General features: G+C 34.5%; 1 protein-coding gene and 1 long non-coding RNA gene across 3 annotated transcripts; one reads left to right on the top strand and one right to left on the bottom strand.

The window, feature by feature from the left end:
* The first annotated feature begins 1,638 nt into the window (after nt 1-1,638).
* Vinc (vinculin) lies at nt 1,639-19,357 on the top strand. 2 transcript variants are annotated; one of them, XR_013882923.1, is made up of 25 exons: nt 1,639-1,866; nt 2,197-2,499; nt 4,896-5,060; nt 6,334-6,432; nt 7,021-7,103; nt 7,574-7,710; nt 7,991-8,160; nt 8,565-8,638; nt 8,886-8,981; nt 9,206-9,327; nt 9,679-9,786; nt 10,012-10,121; nt 10,986-11,151; nt 11,618-11,744; nt 12,481-12,550; nt 13,180-13,254; nt 13,594-13,692; nt 14,355-14,435; nt 15,232-15,319; nt 15,867-16,033; nt 16,453-16,592; nt 16,918-17,062; nt 17,339-17,479; nt 17,990-18,886; nt 19,226-19,352. XR_013882923.1 is itself a non-coding variant. In XM_080173631.1 (24 exons), the coding sequence occupies exons 1-24, from the start codon at nt 1,783-1,785 to the stop codon at nt 18,092-18,094; spliced, it is 2,955 nt and encodes a 984-aa protein (XP_080029757.1). In that variant the 5' UTR covers nt 1,639-1,782; the 3' UTR covers nt 18,095-19,357. The 2 variants fall into 2 exon arrangements, 1 of the variants encoding a protein (XP_080029757.1); XM_080173631.1 differs by having other exon boundaries at nt 17,990-19,357.
* Nucleotides 2,763-4,345, bottom strand: LOC145329475 (uncharacterized). The gene is made up of 3 exons (XR_013882924.1): nt 4,137-4,345; nt 3,607-3,686; nt 2,763-2,933 (listed from the first exon to the last, which is right to left on the bottom strand). It is a non-coding gene; the product is annotated as an uncharacterized LOC145329475 (long non-coding RNA).
* Nucleotides 19,358-21,215: the final 1,858 nt, after the last annotated feature.

The following is a 21,215-nucleotide window of genomic DNA, read 5'->3' as shown; positions in this document are numbered from 1 at the left end:
CCCTCAATAACAAATTAAAATTCAACAAATAAAAGATTTTTAAAATTGACTTTAAACAAAGTAACTGGATGTTTGTCTGTGTGCGTGTCTGCCACTCTTTCAGTACTAAAGGATCTTAACATGGCCATTGAACCGATATTGCTGTCCTTTACATTGTATTTTTTTGTTGGTACTGGGAAGGTTTATAACTATTTATTGGAAGAAAACCACCAGTCCTTCAAATTTCCTTTTTAAAACAAAAGTTGAAAATGGTGCTCCTAGATGTAACGTCAATTATTAAAAAAGTCTGGTTCTAGATTAAATATGCAATTGCACTGCAAAACCTACATTGCAATTGATAGTTTTAAATAGGAAAAACTGTTAAAGAAGTATTTGTCCACGTCCATAAAATAAACATTGGATGACGACATTTTAAAAAATGCCGCGCCTGTATATCTTATGGCTTTTAATAAACATCATCAAGACTTTTAATATAAAAACACAATCAAAAGAATGTTCTAGTTAGTATATTTTCTAATAAACTTATTTAGTAGGTTCTTATAATTATTATTTTATATTCAAAATATCTTTAAAGATTTTTAAATTTAAAATACAAATACAATAAAAAGATATTATTCTATTATACTAAAAACCGTACAAAATTTTTGAGCCCCAAACATCGGAATCCGATACATAACATACAAGTTACGAGACAAAAATTAAGTAATAAGTGCAATTAATGAATGAAATATGGCAAGGAAGACAGCATCCATTAATGAAAACAGCGATGCCTGCTAAATAAGAAAGTCAGACATACGAACATTGCAAATATGGAGTGATAAAGATTTGTTTGCAACTCTCAAATAAAATTACATTTTAATATATTAAATCCAAATATATATATATAAACTTAGCACAGGATTCTTGCTATAAATATACTAATCTTACTTTATTATTGAGATGTTTCGCTGACATCATTATACCTTATAGTAGGAATCCATAATCCATAAAAATCAAGTGATCAAAATATGATTAAATTGTTCAAAAATGTTATTTTGTTAAGAGGGCCTAAAAATGATAGATGATTAAGTTACAAATGGACAGGACATACGGCAGGACTTTCTGGGCAATGATTAGAGAGTTTTTACTAAGTGTGTCCTTATAGATCAAATACCTATAGAAGTTTATCTATAAATATGCTGCGCAATTGTCGAAAAAAGAATTGTCCTTACTTAATTTAATAAAACTAACATTTGAACACATATTTGATTGAAATAAATATACACGTTACAAGTGGCTAAGCCCCTTGAGTCCTCTAGGTGCAATTATATAGGGGGGGGGGGGGGTCTGAATTCGCCTCCCCCCCTTTCATTTCAATCATAGTTTTAAAAGAATTTTTTTATGGGAGGGGGGGGGGGGGGCATTTTTTTCCATGGGTGATTTCTCTTGGGAGGTACGTTTGTTATAATACCTCTAGTTGTAAACCTCGTTAGGATCTCTATGATGAGAAGCTAAATTGTAAAGAAGAACTATGTATATTGGTGATTAGCAGACAGACATCCTTACACTTTATAAATATAGAGGATGTACGTTTTGATGATCTCTTAGTTACTTTGATGTAAATTATTGTACTTAGTAGCATTGATATTAAATTATTTCAGAATAAAAATGTTGTACCTAAAGTATGTTTAACTGTCAACGCTTTCTAATATCTGTAAAATTTGCATTTTTTTAGCCATACAAAATAATTGCCTTTGTGCCTAACTTCTTCTAGTGCCAACAAGTAAAACTCGTTATTTCACGATGCCTGTCTTCCACACCAAAACAATTGAATCCATTTTGGATCCTGTGGCCCAGCAGGTCTCCAGGCTTGTCATTATTCACGAGGTAAGAAATTAATCCAATTCAAATACCTATATATCTCACTTTCATGTAATTTATTTTAATCCTAAACCTTAAAAGTTATGTATTCCCTTGTCCCACATTTTTTTTCTCAGGGTAATATCTCATGGGTTAGTTGAAACTTCGAAATCTTTCGAGTACGTATTAATTAGAATAAGCGTCTGTTTATATAATCTAATGGCGGACACACATGAATACATCCAGCTATTCAAGTATTTTATGTATTTGATGAAATAATCTTTGCTTTTAAAATCCTTAATAGTTTCGATTCATTGATTATTTTTTTTGTTATACAATTTTTATTTTTTTTTGTAGGAGGGCGAGGCTGGCCAGCAAATGCCAGACTTGGAGAAGCCTGTACAGGCTGTCTCCAAGGCCGTTGCCAACCTGGCACGAGTCGGTCGAGAAATGGTGAACACAACCGACGACACAATTCTAAAGCAAGACATGCCCATAGCTATCACAAAGGTTGAGAATGCCTCGAATTTACTGGAAGAGGCATCAAATTTATCGAAAGGAGATCCATATTCTAAAATAGCCCGCACAAAATTGATAGAAGGCTCAAGATGGATTTTACAAGGCACGTCAGGAGTTCTACTTTGCTTCGATGAATCAGAGGTTAGTATAAAAGTACAGCTATTTTTCTAATCATTAAAAAAATGTGGACTTAAAAAAGAATGCAAAAGTTTATCTATTTGTCATTATGTGATTATTTGAAGTTTGAGCACGCGTCATAGATATGAACAATTGTATTCTTTTATAAATTCCCATTTACGGTGAAAATTGTATTTGTAATTGCCAAATTCACGGAACCTTCTTATCATTTGTTTACTTAAGCAAATGTCATGTTTGTTTGCCTTTAAATTGAATTTAATGTTCACTTCGTCACTGATCAAATGTATTCAGTACATATACAAAATATTTATTTACATTTACATATGATTAATTTTGAATCCACAAATATTAAAATTAGTCTCTTCTTAGATTACCACTTCTCAAAATTCGCCTTACAAAGTATACACTCATACCAACAAGTAAGGCAACTCCAAGACCTAAAACATTTTAAAAGTATTTATTTTTTTGTACATTACAATTGAAAAAGGGAAAAGTAGGTTGCGGGTAAAATCCGTAAAGGTTGTTTGTTTCATGTTAAAAACAAAGTAGAACGATAAAAATTTATGTTAACTTTAAAAAAAATGTTGTCTATAGTTCTTTTCAATAAGAAATACACATATTTAGTGAATATTATCGTTCTACTACTATTTTAAAGCCTTAAAACACACACTTAAATCACTGAATAAGAATAAACTCAAAGGGATAGTTTCATAAAATGCATTTGAACTTAATTTAGTGAACCACATATTTTTTGCTAGCCAATGGGTTAAACTATATTTATATGGCATATATTTGAAAGAATTTCAATTTTCTACCACGTAGTTTTGAAAATATCAAGACTTGAAAATCGTCTTTTTGTGATATATGCAATTTAAAAAGACGATTTTCAAGTCTTGATATTTTAAAAACTACATGGTAGAAAATTGAAATTCTTTCAATTATATGCCATATAAATGCAGTTTAACCAATTAACCAGGAAAAAATATGCGGTTCACTAAATTAAGTTCAAATGTATTTCGTGAAACTACCCCTTTGGTAATCATAAAGTAATGTGCGAATAGCCTTTTACTTTCTTTACTAAATCTTAAAACAGTTTATTTTTGTGTTTACCTACAGTTGCGTAGTATACATATTGAGGCATCTGGTTGACTGTCACCTCACCATCATCTACCTCAACTGATGTTGACCACCTTAAAATGATAATTATTAAATTTAAATGAAAGTAAGGAGAAACGAGAGTAAACATTTATGCAATAATAAAAGGGTTGAAAAGTTAAGACCCTATTCATAAGGTGCATCATAATAGCGAGTGAGCCCACTAACATTCAGATACTTCTTATTGAAAGGTGTAGGGAGGAGACAGCAAAATAGCCGTAAAACGCAAATTTAAAAATAAAATAATCGAATGACATTCTTGAACATGGTATCTACGGGATTTGTATTCGAATCGGTAAGGAAGGGTAAAAAATATCCTAAAAAGACCCCAGGACATAAGTTAATTTTTTCTAATAACTTTGCTACTTCAGTAGAATAATATGTATTAGCATGGGTTAACAATGGTGGTACCTTATTTAGAGAGTAGCTGCGCTACTAAAATGTTTTGAGTTGTCGTAAGTTTAACTAAAAGATTATCTACTCACCCTTCTGGAGAATTAACGGTCATGGTGGCTTCAGTTTCACCAGTTTCAAAATCCACAGTAGATTCAACATGGGAGCTAGGCATTTTGTTTCCTTGTAATATAACCTTCCGCACAAATGAAAAATTATTAATTGGTAAACTATTAAAGTTGGGAGATTTTGAGATTTTTTTCGTTGATTTTTTAGGTTTTTATTCGAAGATTTTTTATTTGATAAATAAAAAAATCGTAGATAGATTTTAAAAGTAAGTTTTTTATTTTTTTATTATTTTTTCTTCTTTATTTAGTTTTATCATAATTGCCACGCCCTTTTAATTTGAAATCTTGCACGGCGATTCTTTAACAGATAAGGTATAAGTAAGACGAATGGTTAACGGACCCAAGGTATAATTTTTTAAGCGTAGCAACTATTGTCCACAGTACTTAGTAACTTACGATATTTTGAGATAATTAAGTAAATTTTTATATATTAGATAAAAACATCTCTATAATAATGTAAATAAAGTCAAGTGTAGTGGATTCATTCTAAGCATTATGCTTTTATGCAATTTACAACTTTTAACAGCACCGCTCTATAAAAATAGTTTGTTTAATTGCCGTTACTTTGTCATTAAGTTTTGTTTGTTTCTTTGTCTGGTTGGCGCTCTCCGACAAAGTTTGCTTTGAGCTCCTCGATTGCCGTGCCCCGATTATTATTGATCGACAAGATGCTTTTTGCTTCGCGTTATATAATATGCTTTCATCCTTGTTTTCTTGTTTTAGGTGCGTAAGATAATCAAAGACTGTAAAAAGGTGCTGGACTACCTCTCCGTGGCTGAGGTCATAGAGACAATGGAAGACCTGGTTCAGTTTGTGCGAGACTTGTCGCCCAGCCTCAGCAAGGTCACCAGGGAGGTCGAGAAGAGGGTTGAGGATCTTACACATCAGGTGAGTCACAGTTTTTTTGAGTAGCGAAGTTCTCAGTAATTTAGACCGAAGCAAAGTAAAAAATGTTACACTATTACTTTTTATCAAAGCTACTCTACAATTTGCTTTGTCCTTAATGCTATGGGGGAAATGTCATTTTACAGCAGCTATTGAAGAAAGACGGAAGAGTTTTTTTTTGTGAAAATTCCCTATACAAATGAGCATCCATTTTTATTTTTTTTGTCCGTCGACCTGTCAGTCTTGCTACAAAATATTTATTCTTAATTTAGGACCACAACCTACACAACAGATTTCTTTAAATCACATTGTCCATAATCTCATACATTATTTTTTTTATTGAACTTCTTTACTTTTGGATGTTGTCACCCTTATTTAAAGCTGATTGTATTCATGTGTTTTAAACGTTTTTAAGCCAACTATTAAAATAAAGTTAAGGTAGTTTAAAGTCCAATGTCCCTTTCCTCCCTTGTTTAATTTCATTAAATGTTGAAATATATTTGACTGCCACAAAATGTTTAGTGAGTGTTGCTTGAAAGTTATGCAAATTTTTATCAAATTTGCATTAGAAATCCATTTGCCAATGCAAATGAAAAAGTTTTCAGTAATTTAGACAGAAGCAAAGTAAAAAGTGTTACCCCATTACTTTTTAATGCAAAGCAACTCTAAAAATAGGAATTATCTGTCCGACTATAGTTACTTCATCTTTTTTTATGACTGTAACTCTAACAAGGATAGCAACAATCATATAAGCGAATCGCACGGTAGAATGAACAAACACCAAATAAAGGCCTAAAAAACCCATTTCCGCAGGGTTTTTCTTACCTATCCTAACCTAAAAATACAAAAATTTTGGATTTTGTTGCCATTTAGATGTAGTACTTATAAGAAAAGGCTTATGTACCAATTTTCATAAATCTAGCTCAATATTTAGACCATTTTGCTCACTGTTTAAGTTCAGATGTCATTACGCCCGCTCCCACCCCTCTTATAAGTTCATCATACAAACTTATCATGGAGTAAGGAGACATTGGGCTGATTATTACACTAGGCCTCATAGTTTTAACATTTTCCTACTCGTTGGCTTGACAACTTTTGGGACTTTTATTACACTTTGATTGATTGGTTAATTAAGCTGAGTGTCTAAACGTTTCAATCACTAATTGTAATCTACAGAATGGATATATTTGTGTATCAGCATCATTATTATGGATGAACATCAATTTAATGGCCTTTGTCTTACCTATCACTGATATTTATTTTGTTTTTACTTTAGGTCCACCGGGAAATATTATCCAAATGCGTTGAGCAGATCAAGGATCTAGCCCCAATTCTTATCTGCAGTATGAAAATTTTTATTCAGATTATTTCACAAGTAAGTTAATTTCTAATTAAATTGTGGTGTTGACAATAAATGTATAAGAATAGATGTATAGCCCAGACAACTACCTGGTTCCAGTGGTGGGAAAAAAATAGTAGCGACTCGTCTGTGTTAATATTTTCGACGCTATTGGCTGATATTCAAATTTATAGTCGGCACAGGGTTTCGACCCCGTGAACAATAACATTCAGTTTATTTTTATTATCATGTGTTGACTACAGTGTCTATTGATTCCTGGGTAAATGGGGATGTTTTTGGTTTGGGCTTAAAGATCTGAATTCATAAACATGGGTATTTATTATGACCTAAACATGGACTGACAAGTGCAAGTGTCCTATTTTATTCAATCCAGGCCATAAACGTTCAGGAAATGGAAAGTCCACACACTCCTTTAGAAAGAATTACCTTCCCCTTTTTTAACCTATGAAGATTTTATATCCTTCTGGTGATTCAATCTTGTTAAATGGGACCTAATATTAATTGTAAGACTTTTAACATTTATTTTGAAGACTAATTCAGAAAATAAAAAACTCATTAGGTTTCAATGTGTTCATCCTTGTTTTATTTTATTGATGTCTCTAGGGAGGAAAGGGAGATGAAGAGGCTGGAGAAAATAGAAACTATCTTGCTACCAGAATGACTGAAGAAGTTAGTGAAATTATTAGGTAAGAAATAACAGAGAACAAGGATGACTACATCCATTAAATTAAGGATAGAAATAGGAAAAATCACATATTTTGATATTTATTTTTGTGGTATGATTGACTGACTGACGGATCAAGTAAATCATATACAAGGTTATTAATTGAATCGGGAATCTTCACAAAAAAATTTGCTTTCTATAAAAAGCAGCCGAAAAAATCTCAATTTCCCCCATATAGTTACAGACAAACATTTAAAAGGAATTATAGAGATGCTTCGCTATTAATAAGTAAAATAGAATCTTGAATTGTAGTTATACCACTGCAAACTTTTTTTTTCAATTGACTTCAAAAGTAAGGTGGGTAGGGTGTTATCAGTGATCAACAGACACCCTAAAGCAGGCTTTTTTTTGTGTTAGAGCACCCTAACGAGACAGTTAACATTTTCATTTTAGAGGAAAATTTTTATCATCAGTTATTTTTTGTAAATTAAGGGTGCTGCAACTAGTAACATATGATGAGGATGAATGGAGTGGAGACAACCTGATGGTGCTGCGCAGGAATGCCGCAACCATTGAAACAAAAATGGAACCGGTCCTGGATTTCCTGCGGGATCCTAAAGCTTTGCAAGGTATATTTTTAGTAGCAAAGCTACTCTATAATTAGAAATGTACGTCTGTTCGATTGTCTGTGGGGGAAAACGTGATTCTCTCGGTATAATTTATTTTGTCCTTTTGTCTGTCAAGTAATGCTACAAAAATATACAGTTACACAATAGAAAAGATATTTGCTAAAAAATAAGCAGAGTAAAATCTTTTTATACATATGTTTGAAATAAAGTAGCTGCGCTAATCAAAGTATTCCAGCCTAATCATTTTATAAGTCTTATACGTTTAAAAAATTTATTTAAGGTGGAATCGGCGAGAAATCTTTGCGGCATGTACTCGAGCTTGCTAGCCGTGTGGCTGAAGGTTCACTGCCAATGGATGCCGAGCACCTGCGCCGCGTGGTTGGCGACGTGACTGCCCTGTCCAACGGCCTATGTGAGCTTAGGGCTGAAGGACGTGGCGCTTCTCCACAGGTTTACATTTCAAATTATAATTAAGAAATATTTGATTGGTGGCCAGACTATAATAATATTTGATATTTGAAAGTGTCGCCAACCCAAATTTGCCTCTTTGGCGTGGGGTTCTAGCAAACCCCTATAAAGGTTTTCTAAGAAAATTATGAGGGTATTTTTTAACGGTAATATCCCTCAAACTAAGAAACCTCTTTGTTTGATTAGCCACAGTTTCTCAGAGTTTGGACCTAAGACTACTGGAGTATGCCATTGCCGAGACACTTTTGTATAGGCACTAGGGCATAGAATTTTAATCCTAAAGGCCATCGTAACAAAATATTCCATATTTAGAGAGTAAGAGCTAAGTCTAAAAATACTTTTTTTGTGTGTGAATGTTTGACCGATAAAGTTTTTCTGTTATTCAGGCCGAGAATTTGGCGAGAACAATCGAGTCGAGACTGGCAGAGCTTTGTGCCTGTGTTAGTCAGGCAGTCTCCAGGTTAGAAACTAAGGTTGTCTAAGTAAAAAGTATTGAGTGCAGTTTTTGAAAATTATTTCAAAGCATCTTTAGGGTTTATTTTCATTTAAAAAGGTACTAGTTTTCATGAAACCGAATCTTGTTTTTTCATTTAAATAAATTAACCACAAAAAAGACACGGAAAAGCCTACTGATAGGGGTCAAGGAATTCATTATCAGATAAAAAAGTTTTCTGTTTTTGCAAATAAGTTGATTTTTTTTTTATTAGACTGGAAAAATCCGGTATTCAACAGCCCGCTCACACAGTACTAGGGAGGTTGGAGCAAGCCAGAAGGTGGTTGGAATATCCAGGAATGGACGACAGGTAAACTACCATTTTACAACAAGTTTTTAGGCGTGAAAAAAACATTATGACTTTTTACATAAAAAGAAATGTTTAGAATTATTTGCTTGTTTCCCTTTTGATCAGTCATACCAATATCACTTAAACTACTAAATATTACATTTAAGAATTGTAAAATACATTAAAACCTTCCAAAATATTTTGTTTAATAAACTGTTGTTATTTAATAATAATATTTGCGACAGGGATGTTGGAAGACAAGCGACACAGTTAATCCTAGAAGAGGCTCACAAAATCGGCGAAGGTCTCGAACCTGGGGCGAGAGCTAGAATAAATGCCCTCACATCTGCCATACAAAGAGACTTAGGTAAGAAAATATAAGAAATAATTTTTGTTATGCAATGAATATGAATTACAGGGTTGGGGGGAAAATCGGCCTTTTTGCCGTAAACTTGTGTGTACTTTAAAACTTTAACTTTAAAACAGGAGAAGAACGCTAAAATTTGGCATGGCAGTTGGGGTACAAAGTGTAACTGTGAAGATAAGGCAGCGAAACCCAATCTTTCGAAAATCCCTAGTTCTCGCCAAATTATATTTGAATCATGTAAGACAAATATAATTTTTCCTCTCAATGAATTCCATCCTATAACTATTTGCACTAAGCAATTTATCACGATCCAAAAACCCCTTTTTTTGTTTATTTTTTTTTATTTCTCAGGTAAACTAGAAAATGCCATTAATCCTGGCGAGGCAACAAATCCCGTCGCCTCCAGCATTGCCAGAAATATCAATCTTGGTCTTGGCCAGCTTTTAGACTGCCTGCAAGGTAATAATATTCTTAAATAAAATTAATAGGATATCTGTGTGTGTGTGGGTGTGCGTGTGTGTGTAGAAAAGGAACTCGCTAACCCCTGAACTGATATGGTTCTCCTTTTAAGTAAAGCTACTCATAGGTCTAGAGAAGGAAGTTAAATTGTCAATTATATTCATACTGAAAGAAAATGCAGCAACTGCATTTTATATATAATATTATTATTGATTACATTTGTAGGAGCTCTGGTAGAACGTGTAGTCCATGATTTTCTGGACATTGGTACTCCTCTTAAACAGTTTACAGATGTTGTTCTCATCCCTCCACAACATCCCATTGAAAGGGAACAGGTAGATTTTAAAGTAATAAGCGACGTGTTAGCGTTATTATTAGGGTTGGGCCGGATATCCGGTGTGGCCGGATATCCGGCCGGATATCCGGCAATTTTCAATATCCGGCCGGATACCGGATATTGAAACTATCCGGCCGGATATCCGGCTCTAATATTTTTTATACTTTACACCAAAAATCTTTGCTTTTTAAAATCTTAAATGGCAATAATTTTCTTATTATTGAAGCTAGAAGAACATTTTTTCTGAATAAGTTTTAACTTTATGTAAATATATATAAGATTTCTGAAGAAATTTTTTTTTACTACTTTGATATCTGGTAATTTGGCCGGTTATCCGGCCGGATATCCGGTAATCATGCCGGATAACCGGATATTTGCCGGATATCCGGCGTTGGCCGGATATCCGGCCGGTTACCGGATATCCGGCATTTGAAATCAGCCGGATATCCGGTATCCGGTATCCGGCCAAAAAAGTATCCGGCCCAACCCTAGTTATTATAATATGTTAAGGAGAGATCAAACAAAGTGCTTAATTAATCATTTAAATCTAAAATAAATATTATGAATTATAAGGCGGTGCTTTCACTCAAAAAATGAATTGAAATTAACATTAATTGGTCAGTTTCTCTTCATATGCCTACTGGGGGGTTCTAACCCTGGTAGAACCTAGGAACCAATATAATCTTTTCTAACCTGAATAATAATAAACAAACACCAAAATTACATCCCCTCCCCCTTACCCCCCCGCTCTCCTATTTCATTTCATTATTTTTTTTTAAAAGGGGGAGAGGTTCTTTGCTCAATTGGGTCCTTTTTGTAAAAGCCCCAAATAGTCATTGAAGCTAAAATCTTTATTTTTCAGGCACTAGAAGAAAAATCCGCCAAACTTGTTAAATTCTCCGACAAAGTAGTGGTAACGTCGAAGCTGGTGGCAACAGGCAATACAACTGGCAACAAGAAAGTATCCGAGGCAATATTATCCACCGCTGGACAAATTGAATCTTTGACACCACAGCTTGTAAATGCAGGTATGATCTATGATATAAAATATTAATTTCGACCAGTGCCGGGAGGGAGGGGAAATTTGACTGTAAATTACACCGATACCCAAAGTTTTATAACCATATTTTTTTATTCGTTGGCTCAAAATCTTAAGGATATTTTTCACATTGTGGTAGGTTGGTTCCAATCTATTGACCAATATTTTTTAGTTTTCAGAAGGGATAAATAAAATTTGTTCCTTATCTTTGGGGATGTACAATGTACATTGTACATCTATCTATTGTCCATTGTCTTATCCCTTCAGATCTCTGTTTCTATACAAAAATTTTAAAGTTTTACAATCATTTCAGTGAGATATTATATTTCACATTTACTATACTGGAAAGAATTAGTAAAAGGCTTCCCTGAAAAGCTAAACTTGATCTTAATTACCCGATGGACGTATGAATGAACTCAAAAGTATCCAAGTTATTATTTTAATCTTGTATAAAGGTCGTATTCGCATGGTTTACCCCGAGAACAAGGCAGCTGATGAACATTTTGAGAATTTACGTAAACAGTACGCCGGCACTCTTACAAGAGCTAAAGCTTTGGTAGATGAGGCTACGGAATCTAAACGGTAAAGTTTTGTATATTCAACTTTATTATGTTTTGATTATTTGCTTGAAATTGAATTAAGGGTTGATTTCCCTAACATTGCCAATCGTGCATTGAATCAAATGAGGGAGTAGATTCTTTTCCTATTATTGACACCTTAAGAAACCCATTACCCAATATTTAGTAAAAACAAACTAACAAAAAGAGACACTCCATCCCCTATTTTCTATTTATTTGAAATAAAAAGATAAGTTAGTTAATATTAAAATCAAAAAAAAAAACACAACATGATTTATTTAAGGGTTTCGGATCCGCATTGATTGTATGCGGATCCGGATCCTCAAAATTTGGTCAGTGCGGACCCGGATCCGGATCCTTGACAATAAAAAAAAATCACCAAACTTTTCAAAAAAAATTTCTCTTTAATTCGAAGTCAAAAATACTTTTAATTTTCAAGTCTGAACCTAAACCTTACAGATTGGCTCTCATCAAGAGAATGTCTGAGATTTTATATACATTTAGGTAGATTTTTCCATTTTTTCTGCATTTTTTGAGTCCAAGGATCCGGATCCGCATTATTTTGCGGATCCGGATCCGGATCCTTGGACTCAAAAATATGCGGATCCTTGCGGATCCGGAACCGAAACCCTGTTTATTTTGAAAGCATATAAACAATCTATTTTATAAATTTTCTAGTATTGTAAATTTTAAAGATTAAGTATAAGTAAAAACAATATGGAATGTCAACTTTATTTTAGATTCATTGGAGAATCTTTGAAAGCAATGACAGACCACTCGCGACAGTGTCATGAAGCTATTCAACATCAGGTAAACTCAATTTTTAAACTAGGATTTCACATCTATAAAAGCAAAGGTCAATAAAACAGAAGACTTTCAGATAAACAAACACTAATAAATTATATTGTATCAATGATTTTTTATATTTGACATTTATATTTAGAAGTCTGATCAAATGCTTACATTTTAAGATTGTATTAAAGAGATGCTTCGCGTATAAAATTCATATAAGATTGTGTCTTATCGTCATATGAATTAATATTGATAAAATCAAGTGAAGACTTAAAGGTATTAATTTGATGTTTAAAATGAACGTATTGTAGAGTTGTTTGACTAAAAAACTGTTGTTAGATACCTAGGTATTAAATAGTTATAAAATCCTTCAGACCAATGATTTCTAAATAACTGCTTACTTAATAAAAACTTTACTAAAACATTTTATTTGCATATGGAGGAGAAACTGGACTGTAAATTATACTGGTACCAAATGTTTCATAAAAAATACCTCCAACTAGATGGCTTTTAATTCTGGGTACTTCAACTAAAACTTGATATTTTGGATAAAACTAGCAGTGTTTACACTTTTCAACCAATGATTGACGATTTTAATCATTGCTTCTCATAATTCTGGATTTCTTAATTAATCTTTAAATATTAAGGATCCCGCTGCAATGGTTGAAAATACGTCAACAATTGCCCGCCTGGCCAATAGAGTTATTCAACTTAGTAAACAGGTATGATGGGATTTTCACACAAAGAACTTTGTTGAGTACCGATTACCCCCTTCCCCCCCTCCATTTTTTACAGGTATAGGCTTCACAGAGTTTGGGCCCCACGCATGAGTTAGGTATAGGTAAGAAAAACCAACACCCCTAGCCCTAATATTTTGAATTTATTGTTCTATACTTCAAAACTTATTATGTTTACTTAACATTTTATTGATGCGTCGCTATGCTTTTTTTCCTTTAAAAAAAGATTGGGTATTTGTTCTCATTATTATTTGAAGATTTCTGCATATTTCTTTAAAAAAGTTAGAAACAGTAGGCATATACATGATGTATTTTTTTGTATAGGAAGCAGACAACAGCGAAGATAGTCGGTATATTTCCTTGTTGAGCATAGCAGCGGAACAATTACAAGCTAGGGTAACTCCCATGGTACAGAGTGCTAAGGTAAGTACACATTACATGTACTCCACATGTGTACTACACATTAAGTTAAACGAAAAATTACTTCCTTAGAAATAATTTTTCCAAAGGGATAGTTGTATGAAGTGCATTTTAGAAAAAATGATTGCAAGCAAAAGTTACAAATATACTATCAAACATATAATTTTGTATTACAATAAATACCAAACAATCAGACATCACTTAATTAGTCGTCTTGCTGTTTTTGTGAAAATAATCTAACTATGTAAACTTTACATTATTGTAAAGTGCATGTATCACAAGAATACAATTTTCAAGTCTTGACAATTTTAAAACTTCGCGGTAGAAAATTAAAATTCTTTCAAATATATGCCCCATAGATGTAGTTTAAACCATTGACCACAATAAAATATGCGGTTCACTAAATTCAAGTTTAAATGCATTTCTTGCAAATACCCCTTTAGTGATTTTTAATAAATAAAGTAACATATCTTTGGTAATAGCATTAATTCTAAGTCTGTCCGTCCCTGAAGGTTAAGATTTCGCTAACTATTTAAACTACTTTAAAATTTTTCTTACAAGTGTTTTTATTTCAACTTTTGTAAAAAAAAGTGAGTAGGAGTTTGAGTCCCACCCTTACCTCTAGGGGCGGAGCTACTAGTAATCTATATTTCTAATTGTTGCAGGCAGTTGCTATGAACATCACAGATAGAAATGCCATAGATATTTGGAAAGGAGATAATGATTTGTTACTTCAAGCCGTCCAGGTACATATTAAATTATTATTAATCCAGTCAATAACTATTTATCTCATACCTTTTTGTTAAAACCTGAGATTTATTGTTAATAGGTATGAATTTACTAAAAAATCCTTTTTTTTGTTTTTTTTTAAGACCGAATGATGTGCCTACGGTTTCATTTCCTTTTCATAGAAAATATTTAGATAAAATATAGATGAGTAGTAAAACAAGGATGACAACATCCATAAGTAGCGAAGCTCAAAAATTATTGAGGGATATCTGGAAAAAATTAACTGTATTGCACTTTCAAAAAAATCTTAATGCAACTTTGTGGGGCTAAGTAAATTGTGAACTTATTAAATCCCTAAAAATATCAGCCGTCTATCTCAGATAGGAGTAAAGAAAATCATGAAAACCTAAAAATCTAGGAATCTGAACTAGCACCCCAACCAATAAGCAAATTTCGAAAAACTTAATAAAGGTATGCAGAATATGAAAGTATAATATTCAATCCCTGAAAATTTCAGCCGTCTTTGTTGAATAGGATTTGAGAAAATCATGAAAACTTAAAAATGTAGGAATCGATCTAGCACCCCAACCAACTGACGAATCTTAATAAAACTTGATGAAAATATGAAGACTGGTAGCATATTTAATTCCTTAAAATATAAAATTCAGCTCTCTATCTTTTATAGAAAATCACGTTTCCCCCTTTCTGTCTCAGACGGACGGACGGACATTTCGAATTATAGAGTAGCTTCGCTACTAACAAGCGTGCAAATCTTACCTTTTATACAAAAGTAAATCTGATTTAATTTTCCAGGGTGTGCATGCTGCCGTGTATGGAGGGGAAGGAACTGATGAGCCCCCTATCCCACCACATCCAGATATTTCAGCCCTTAGAATTAATAGTGAGTAGTTTTTAGTCATTATTGTTAATGAGAATGATGCAGTGCAGTGGACGCTTAATAAAAAATAAAAGAAAAAACGTATCTAGACATCTATTTTTTTTAACTAATAGCTGCTTTGTGAGGCGCTCATAAAAGAATTTCTTTGCCTTCAACAGGCAAAGATTATTTTCATGTACAATTATAGTTCTTTTATACATATTTCTCAAGAGTAGTTGTCTTTGGTGTAGGTATACCAAAAGATAACTTATGCTAAAGCTTATGTTATTAAGTTCTTTCACATAATGATCCCTGTTTTCATAAGGAACTAATTTCCCCTCTCATTATTTTGAAACAAATAAAAAAAAAAGGGGGGTTAGGTAGTTTTTCGTTAATCTTGTTTGTCTATTACTTTATTCAGATTCATATTGCCCCACAGGGAAGGGCATAGGAAAAAAACCACCTGCCCCTTTTATTCAATAATATTATATTTCAAAAATAAAGAGTATGTTTATCAGTGCTTAACAGACACTTTGTGTGAAAGTACAGGTTATTTATATTTCTTATTTAGGCGACGATTATGGGGACCCACCACCACGCCCTCCTCCCCCATACGGCAACCATTACAACAGTCCTTCCCAGATGGGGGGTATGATGGGGCCAGGGGGTAGGTACAGCACCCCACCCAGACAAATACTTTCTGATACTACAGACGATGAGAATGAAAATCCTTTCGAGGTAAACATTGTTTGTATACCAATGTGTTTCACGTCAGAGTGAGGTTTTCTTTTTCTTTTCATTTATCCCGATGTAACTAAAAAGTAAATTTCAAAGGGATAAGGTTTATTTGGAGGCATAATCTTTCACTAAATATTAGTCTAATTTATCTCAAGGACCAATATGAAGTTCTGAAAGGAAGGCCTTACTTCTTTCGCTCTTTTCCAGATCTTAAGTAACCATTATCTATTATCTATCTATTATAAAAAGGAAATATTACAACTAGTTTTAATGATTCTACGAACTAAAATTTTTAAAAATGGACCTTTAGACCTCTAAATCAGTGGTATCTAAATAGTTTGTATGTCCTTGTGTCAGTGCATGAATCTATTATTTCATAAAGGCATAAGTTTTCATGAAAGCTAATCTTGTTAATTTAGGCTATGCCAACCCCAGGACAAGGACCTATCATGTTGGCAGCACATGATCTTCACCAGGAAGTCAGGCAGTGGTCGTCCAAGGACAATGATATCATTGCAGCTGCTAAGCGGATGGCTTTCCTCATGGCCAAACTCAGCAGGTATTGTCTTAAAATCCAATTTATGCTATAAGTGAAATTAAAACATTGTAATTTTGGGTAGGTATATTATTAATGATTGAATGAGAACAGTTGTGAAGGAAATCTGAACGTTCCTCTTCAAAATCCATTGGAAGGTAATTAGGGAAGTTAATCCCGCTTGGTAAGGGCCCCGAAGAGATTATGCTTATAAAAAAATTACCCCTCTCAAGTTTCAATTTTTCATAAAAGTAATAGGTGTAGGGGTTCAGTGCTTAATATGCAATTTGTGGAAAAGCTCTAAATTTAGTTTTATTAAACCCTTATTTATTTATCACCGTTTGCAAAGGTCTGTCCAAGATGAGGAAGGAAGTAAACGAGAACTGATCACCATCTCCAAGTCCATTGCCGAGGCTAGTGACGAAGTGTCTAGGTTGGCCAAGGAACTCGCCAGAGAGTGTACAGATAAACGGATGCGTCTCAACCTTCTCCAGGTTTGAATTCTTATTTGTACTAAAAGTAGTGGGTACGTCCCTAAGGGGCCTCTGGAGGCACATGAGGGGTGGGGGTAATTTTTTTCTAGGGGTATTTTCTCTTGAGAATGTGATGGTACTCTCCTCCATAATAATTATAGACCTTCCCTGGACCTAGGAGAAGCAAATTATAAGGAAGAATCAAATCTGTTCAGCGGTTAACTAAATGCGTTCCCCTTCCTCCTTGCAATGATATTCACATGTAAACTGATGATCTTTTAATTTGTAATTGTTTAGGTATGTGAAAGAATTCCAACAATTGGAACTCAACTGAAGATCTTATCTACCGTGAAGGCAACCATGCTGGGTGCTCAGGGCACTCAGGAGGATATTGATGCTACAGAAATGTTGGTCGGTAATGCACAAAATCTTATGCAGGTAATCTTATCAAGTTAAATCAAATAACAATGGATATATAGGATATTTTGAACGGGAAAAAATATCGTCAATTTAGCTAGCTAATTTGGACCTCATTTATTAGTTAGTTCGTTCATCCAGTAGGAGAGGGGTAAATGGGGTAGATTGGAGTATCGTTATTATAGCCAGCTGCGAGCATCACTTTATCAGAGTACATACAAATCTGGTGCAACATCTAAATAAAAATAATATATCGATTAAATTAGCTATCATTTTTGGGAAAACAAATTTTAATATTATAAAAAAAACTCATGAGTGACAAACGTCGGAGTAGACAAAAGCAGGTGTGTCTAAAATATTAAGTTGATTAAGTTTTTCTAAACAGGTTAGGTTAGGATATGAATATACAAATAAAACCTATAAGATGGTTTAAGATAGGTAAGGTGATGTTAAGAGTCAACTCTGACGTTTGTCACTCCTACGTTTGTCTTAGGTCCCCCAAAAATTCACACATTTTTAATCAATTTTCAGAGTGTGAAACAAACAGTTACAGCGGCTGAGGCCGCCAGTATTAAGATAAGAACAGATGCTGGTATCAAGCTCAGATGGGTGAGGAAGAGTCCCTGGTATTACTGACAAAAGGCCAACGAGGATGTCGGAGACACAACAAACCTTTGTACCATCATGTACACCAGGCTTTATACATAGAGTTTTAAGGGGTACTTACATCAAAGGTTGTTTACATGGTTAGGTACGTTGCAGTTTTACTCTATAACTCTAATACCCTGCTTACATGAATGTAAACAAAAATGTACACTTATATCAACTACCTTTCGTGGAAAAACCCCTTTTCCTGAAAAAATCAAAGGATCTTAGCTACCGTCTGAATCATGACTATACCTATAAAAATATCTAAAAATTTAAAATCAAAAATAGAAATGTACCAGTAATAAAATACCTTGTAATCTACTAATACTATGAAACTAAACTATTACTAATCTTCAAGAAACCAGTCAAAAAATTTACATATTGTTAATTTTTTAGAAAATCTTAGTTTTTGTTAAGTTTGTGAATCTATTAATTGTACAAATATATTATGAGTTATTAATACTAACATTATGAATTACAAGAACTGCACAACATGTGACTCTTGTGTGCCAAATTTTTAACCTTCTTCCGTATTATATATATGATTTTTTTTCTTAAATTTGAAAAAATGTGACAAATATAACTAACTTATTGATTTAAGATTCTTTAAAAATACCTCAAACTTGATAAACATATTTACTAAACAATTTAAAAATGATTCAAATTTGATCATCAAAATATTACTTTTTCAGTATTTTCTTTGCTTTTATTTTCCCTTTTATTATAAGTAGAAGTAAAATTAACACAACTATTAGTTCAACTAATATAATTTCGATTCAGGTGCAGTTCACGGTAATATTTCAATTGTCAAAAGAAGCCTTCAAATAATCAATAATAGCCATTACATAATAATCTCGCAGCGGGCGCAAATACACGAAAAAGATTTATCTAACGCGTGTTATCTTCAGTTAAGCTTTCTCTGTGCATCATTGGATCTTGGCTTTTCGAGATTATTTATGGGCCTTCTTTTGCCTCTTATAACAATATCATTATGCGGACTTAACATGTATGTTCAGTTTAGCCGCTTGGCAGCTAGCATCCTTTAAAGTTCGTGAATTTGTGCAGATAATCGATTCTAGGAACATTTCACCGTGAACTGCATCAGATATAAATATCTAGTAGATAAGCATTTTTTATTATATAATTTGATCTCTTAATTTGAAGTAGAGCATTTTAGTGTATAATACTAACATTCCGTGCCTTAGCAGTACCATGTACATATTTGTATCCTGGGATTAGTGGATATGTAAAGGGGGGGGGGTTTTAATGCAACCATCTCGTAATCAATGTATAATTGGCACTTAGAATTCGAATTTCGATCTGAAATTTTGCATGAGTAATCCTTGGTAGGTCTATTTCCCCTAAATCGAACAAAAAGTTGGAAAAGTAACGGCTGGCAGCTGGCGGCTCAGCCGTTTAGCCGTTTTTTGCCTATTTTCAGGACAAATTCATCATTAATTACGTAGGAATCAACTTTTAAAAACATATTTTTGGTTTAATTCATGTTAAATGATAACAATAACCATTTTTAAAATTTCTAGTACCAGCTGCTAAACGGCTAGAACCGGCTGAAAACGGCTGGGAGCCGCCAAGAGTATGAAGAGTAGATAGGGCATGTGACATGTCTAGGAGTAGGTTTTTATGGTTGCTGAGCTCAAAAATAGTGGCGGCCCATCCATATGGAAGCTGGGTAACAGCTGCAGCTCAGCTGGGAGCGGCCAAGAGTAGAATCAGTAGATAGGGCTTGTGATGTGTCTAGGGGTAGGTTTATATGGGTGCTGAGCTCAATTCTACTACAAAAAATAGAAGCAGCCTATCCATATGGCAGCTGGGTAATGGCCGCAGCTCAGCTGGGAGTGGCCAATAGTAGAATGAGTAGGGTTAGCTTGTGACGTGTCTAGGGGTAGGTTTTTAGGGGTGCTGAGCTCAAAAATACTGCCAAAAATAGTGGCCGCCCATCCATATGGCAGCTGGGTAACGGCCGCAGCTCACCTTTAAGCGGCCAAGAGTAATATGAGTAGATAGGGCTTGTGACGTGTCTAGGGGTAGGTTTTTATGGGTGCTGAGCTCAATACTACTACAAAAAATAGAAGCAGCCCATCTATATGGCAGCTGGGTAACGGCCGCAGCTCACCTTAAGAGTATGAATAGTAGATAGGGCTTGTGACATGTTTAGGGGTAGGCTTGTGACATGTCTACTGCCTAGGGGTAGGTTTTTATGGGTGCTGAGCTCAAAAATGCTACCAAAATTAGTGGTGGCCCATCCATATGGCAGCTGGGTAAGAGCTGCAGCTCAGCCGGGAACGGCCAAGAGTAAATTGAGTAGATAGGGCTTGTGACGTGTCTAGGGGTAGGTTTTTATGGGTGCTGAGCTTAATACTACTACCAAAAATAGAAGCTGCCCATCCATATGGCAGCTGGGTAACGGCCGCAGCTCACCTAAGAGCGGCCAGGAGTATGAAGAGTAGATAGGGCTTGTGACATGTTTAGGGGTAGGTTTTTATGGGTGCTGAGATCAAAAATACTAAAAAAAATAGGGGCGGCCCATCCACATGGCAGCTGGGTAATGGCTGCAGCTCAGCTGAGAGCAGCCAAGAGTAGAATGAGTAGATAGGGCTTGTGGACGTGTCTAGGGGTAGGTTTTTAGGGGTGCTGAGCTCAAAAATACTAAAAAAATAGGGGCGGCCCATCCACATGGCAGCTGGGTAACAGCTACAGCTCAGCTAGACACGTCACAAGCCCTATGTACTCATTATACTCTTGGCCGCTCCCAGCTGAGATGCAGCTGTTACCCAGCTGCCATATGGGTAGGCCACCACTATTTTTGGTAGTATTTTTGAGCTCAGCACCCATTTAAACCTAACCCTAGACACCTCACAAGCCCTATGTACTCATTCTACTCTTGGCCGCTCTCAGCTGAGCTGTAACTGTTACCCAGCTGCCATGTGGATAGGTCGCCACTATTTTTGGTAGCAGTTTTGAGCTCAGCAACCATAAAAACCTACCCCTAAACATGTCACAAGCCCTATCTACTCATTCTACTCTTGGCCACTCCAAGGTGAGCTGCGGCCGTTACCCAGCTGCCATATGGATGGGCGGCCACTATTTT

Source organism: Acartia tonsa, chromosome 10, assembly GCF_053477335.1.
Source record: "Acartia tonsa isolate MP-2025a chromosome 10, ASM5347733v1, whole genome shotgun sequence".
Lineage (NCBI taxonomy): Eukaryota > Metazoa > Arthropoda > Copepoda > Calanoida > Acartiidae > Acartia > Acartia tonsa.
The sequence above is the reverse complement of the archived record's forward strand: the minus strand, read 5'-3'. Positions and strand labels throughout refer to the sequence as shown.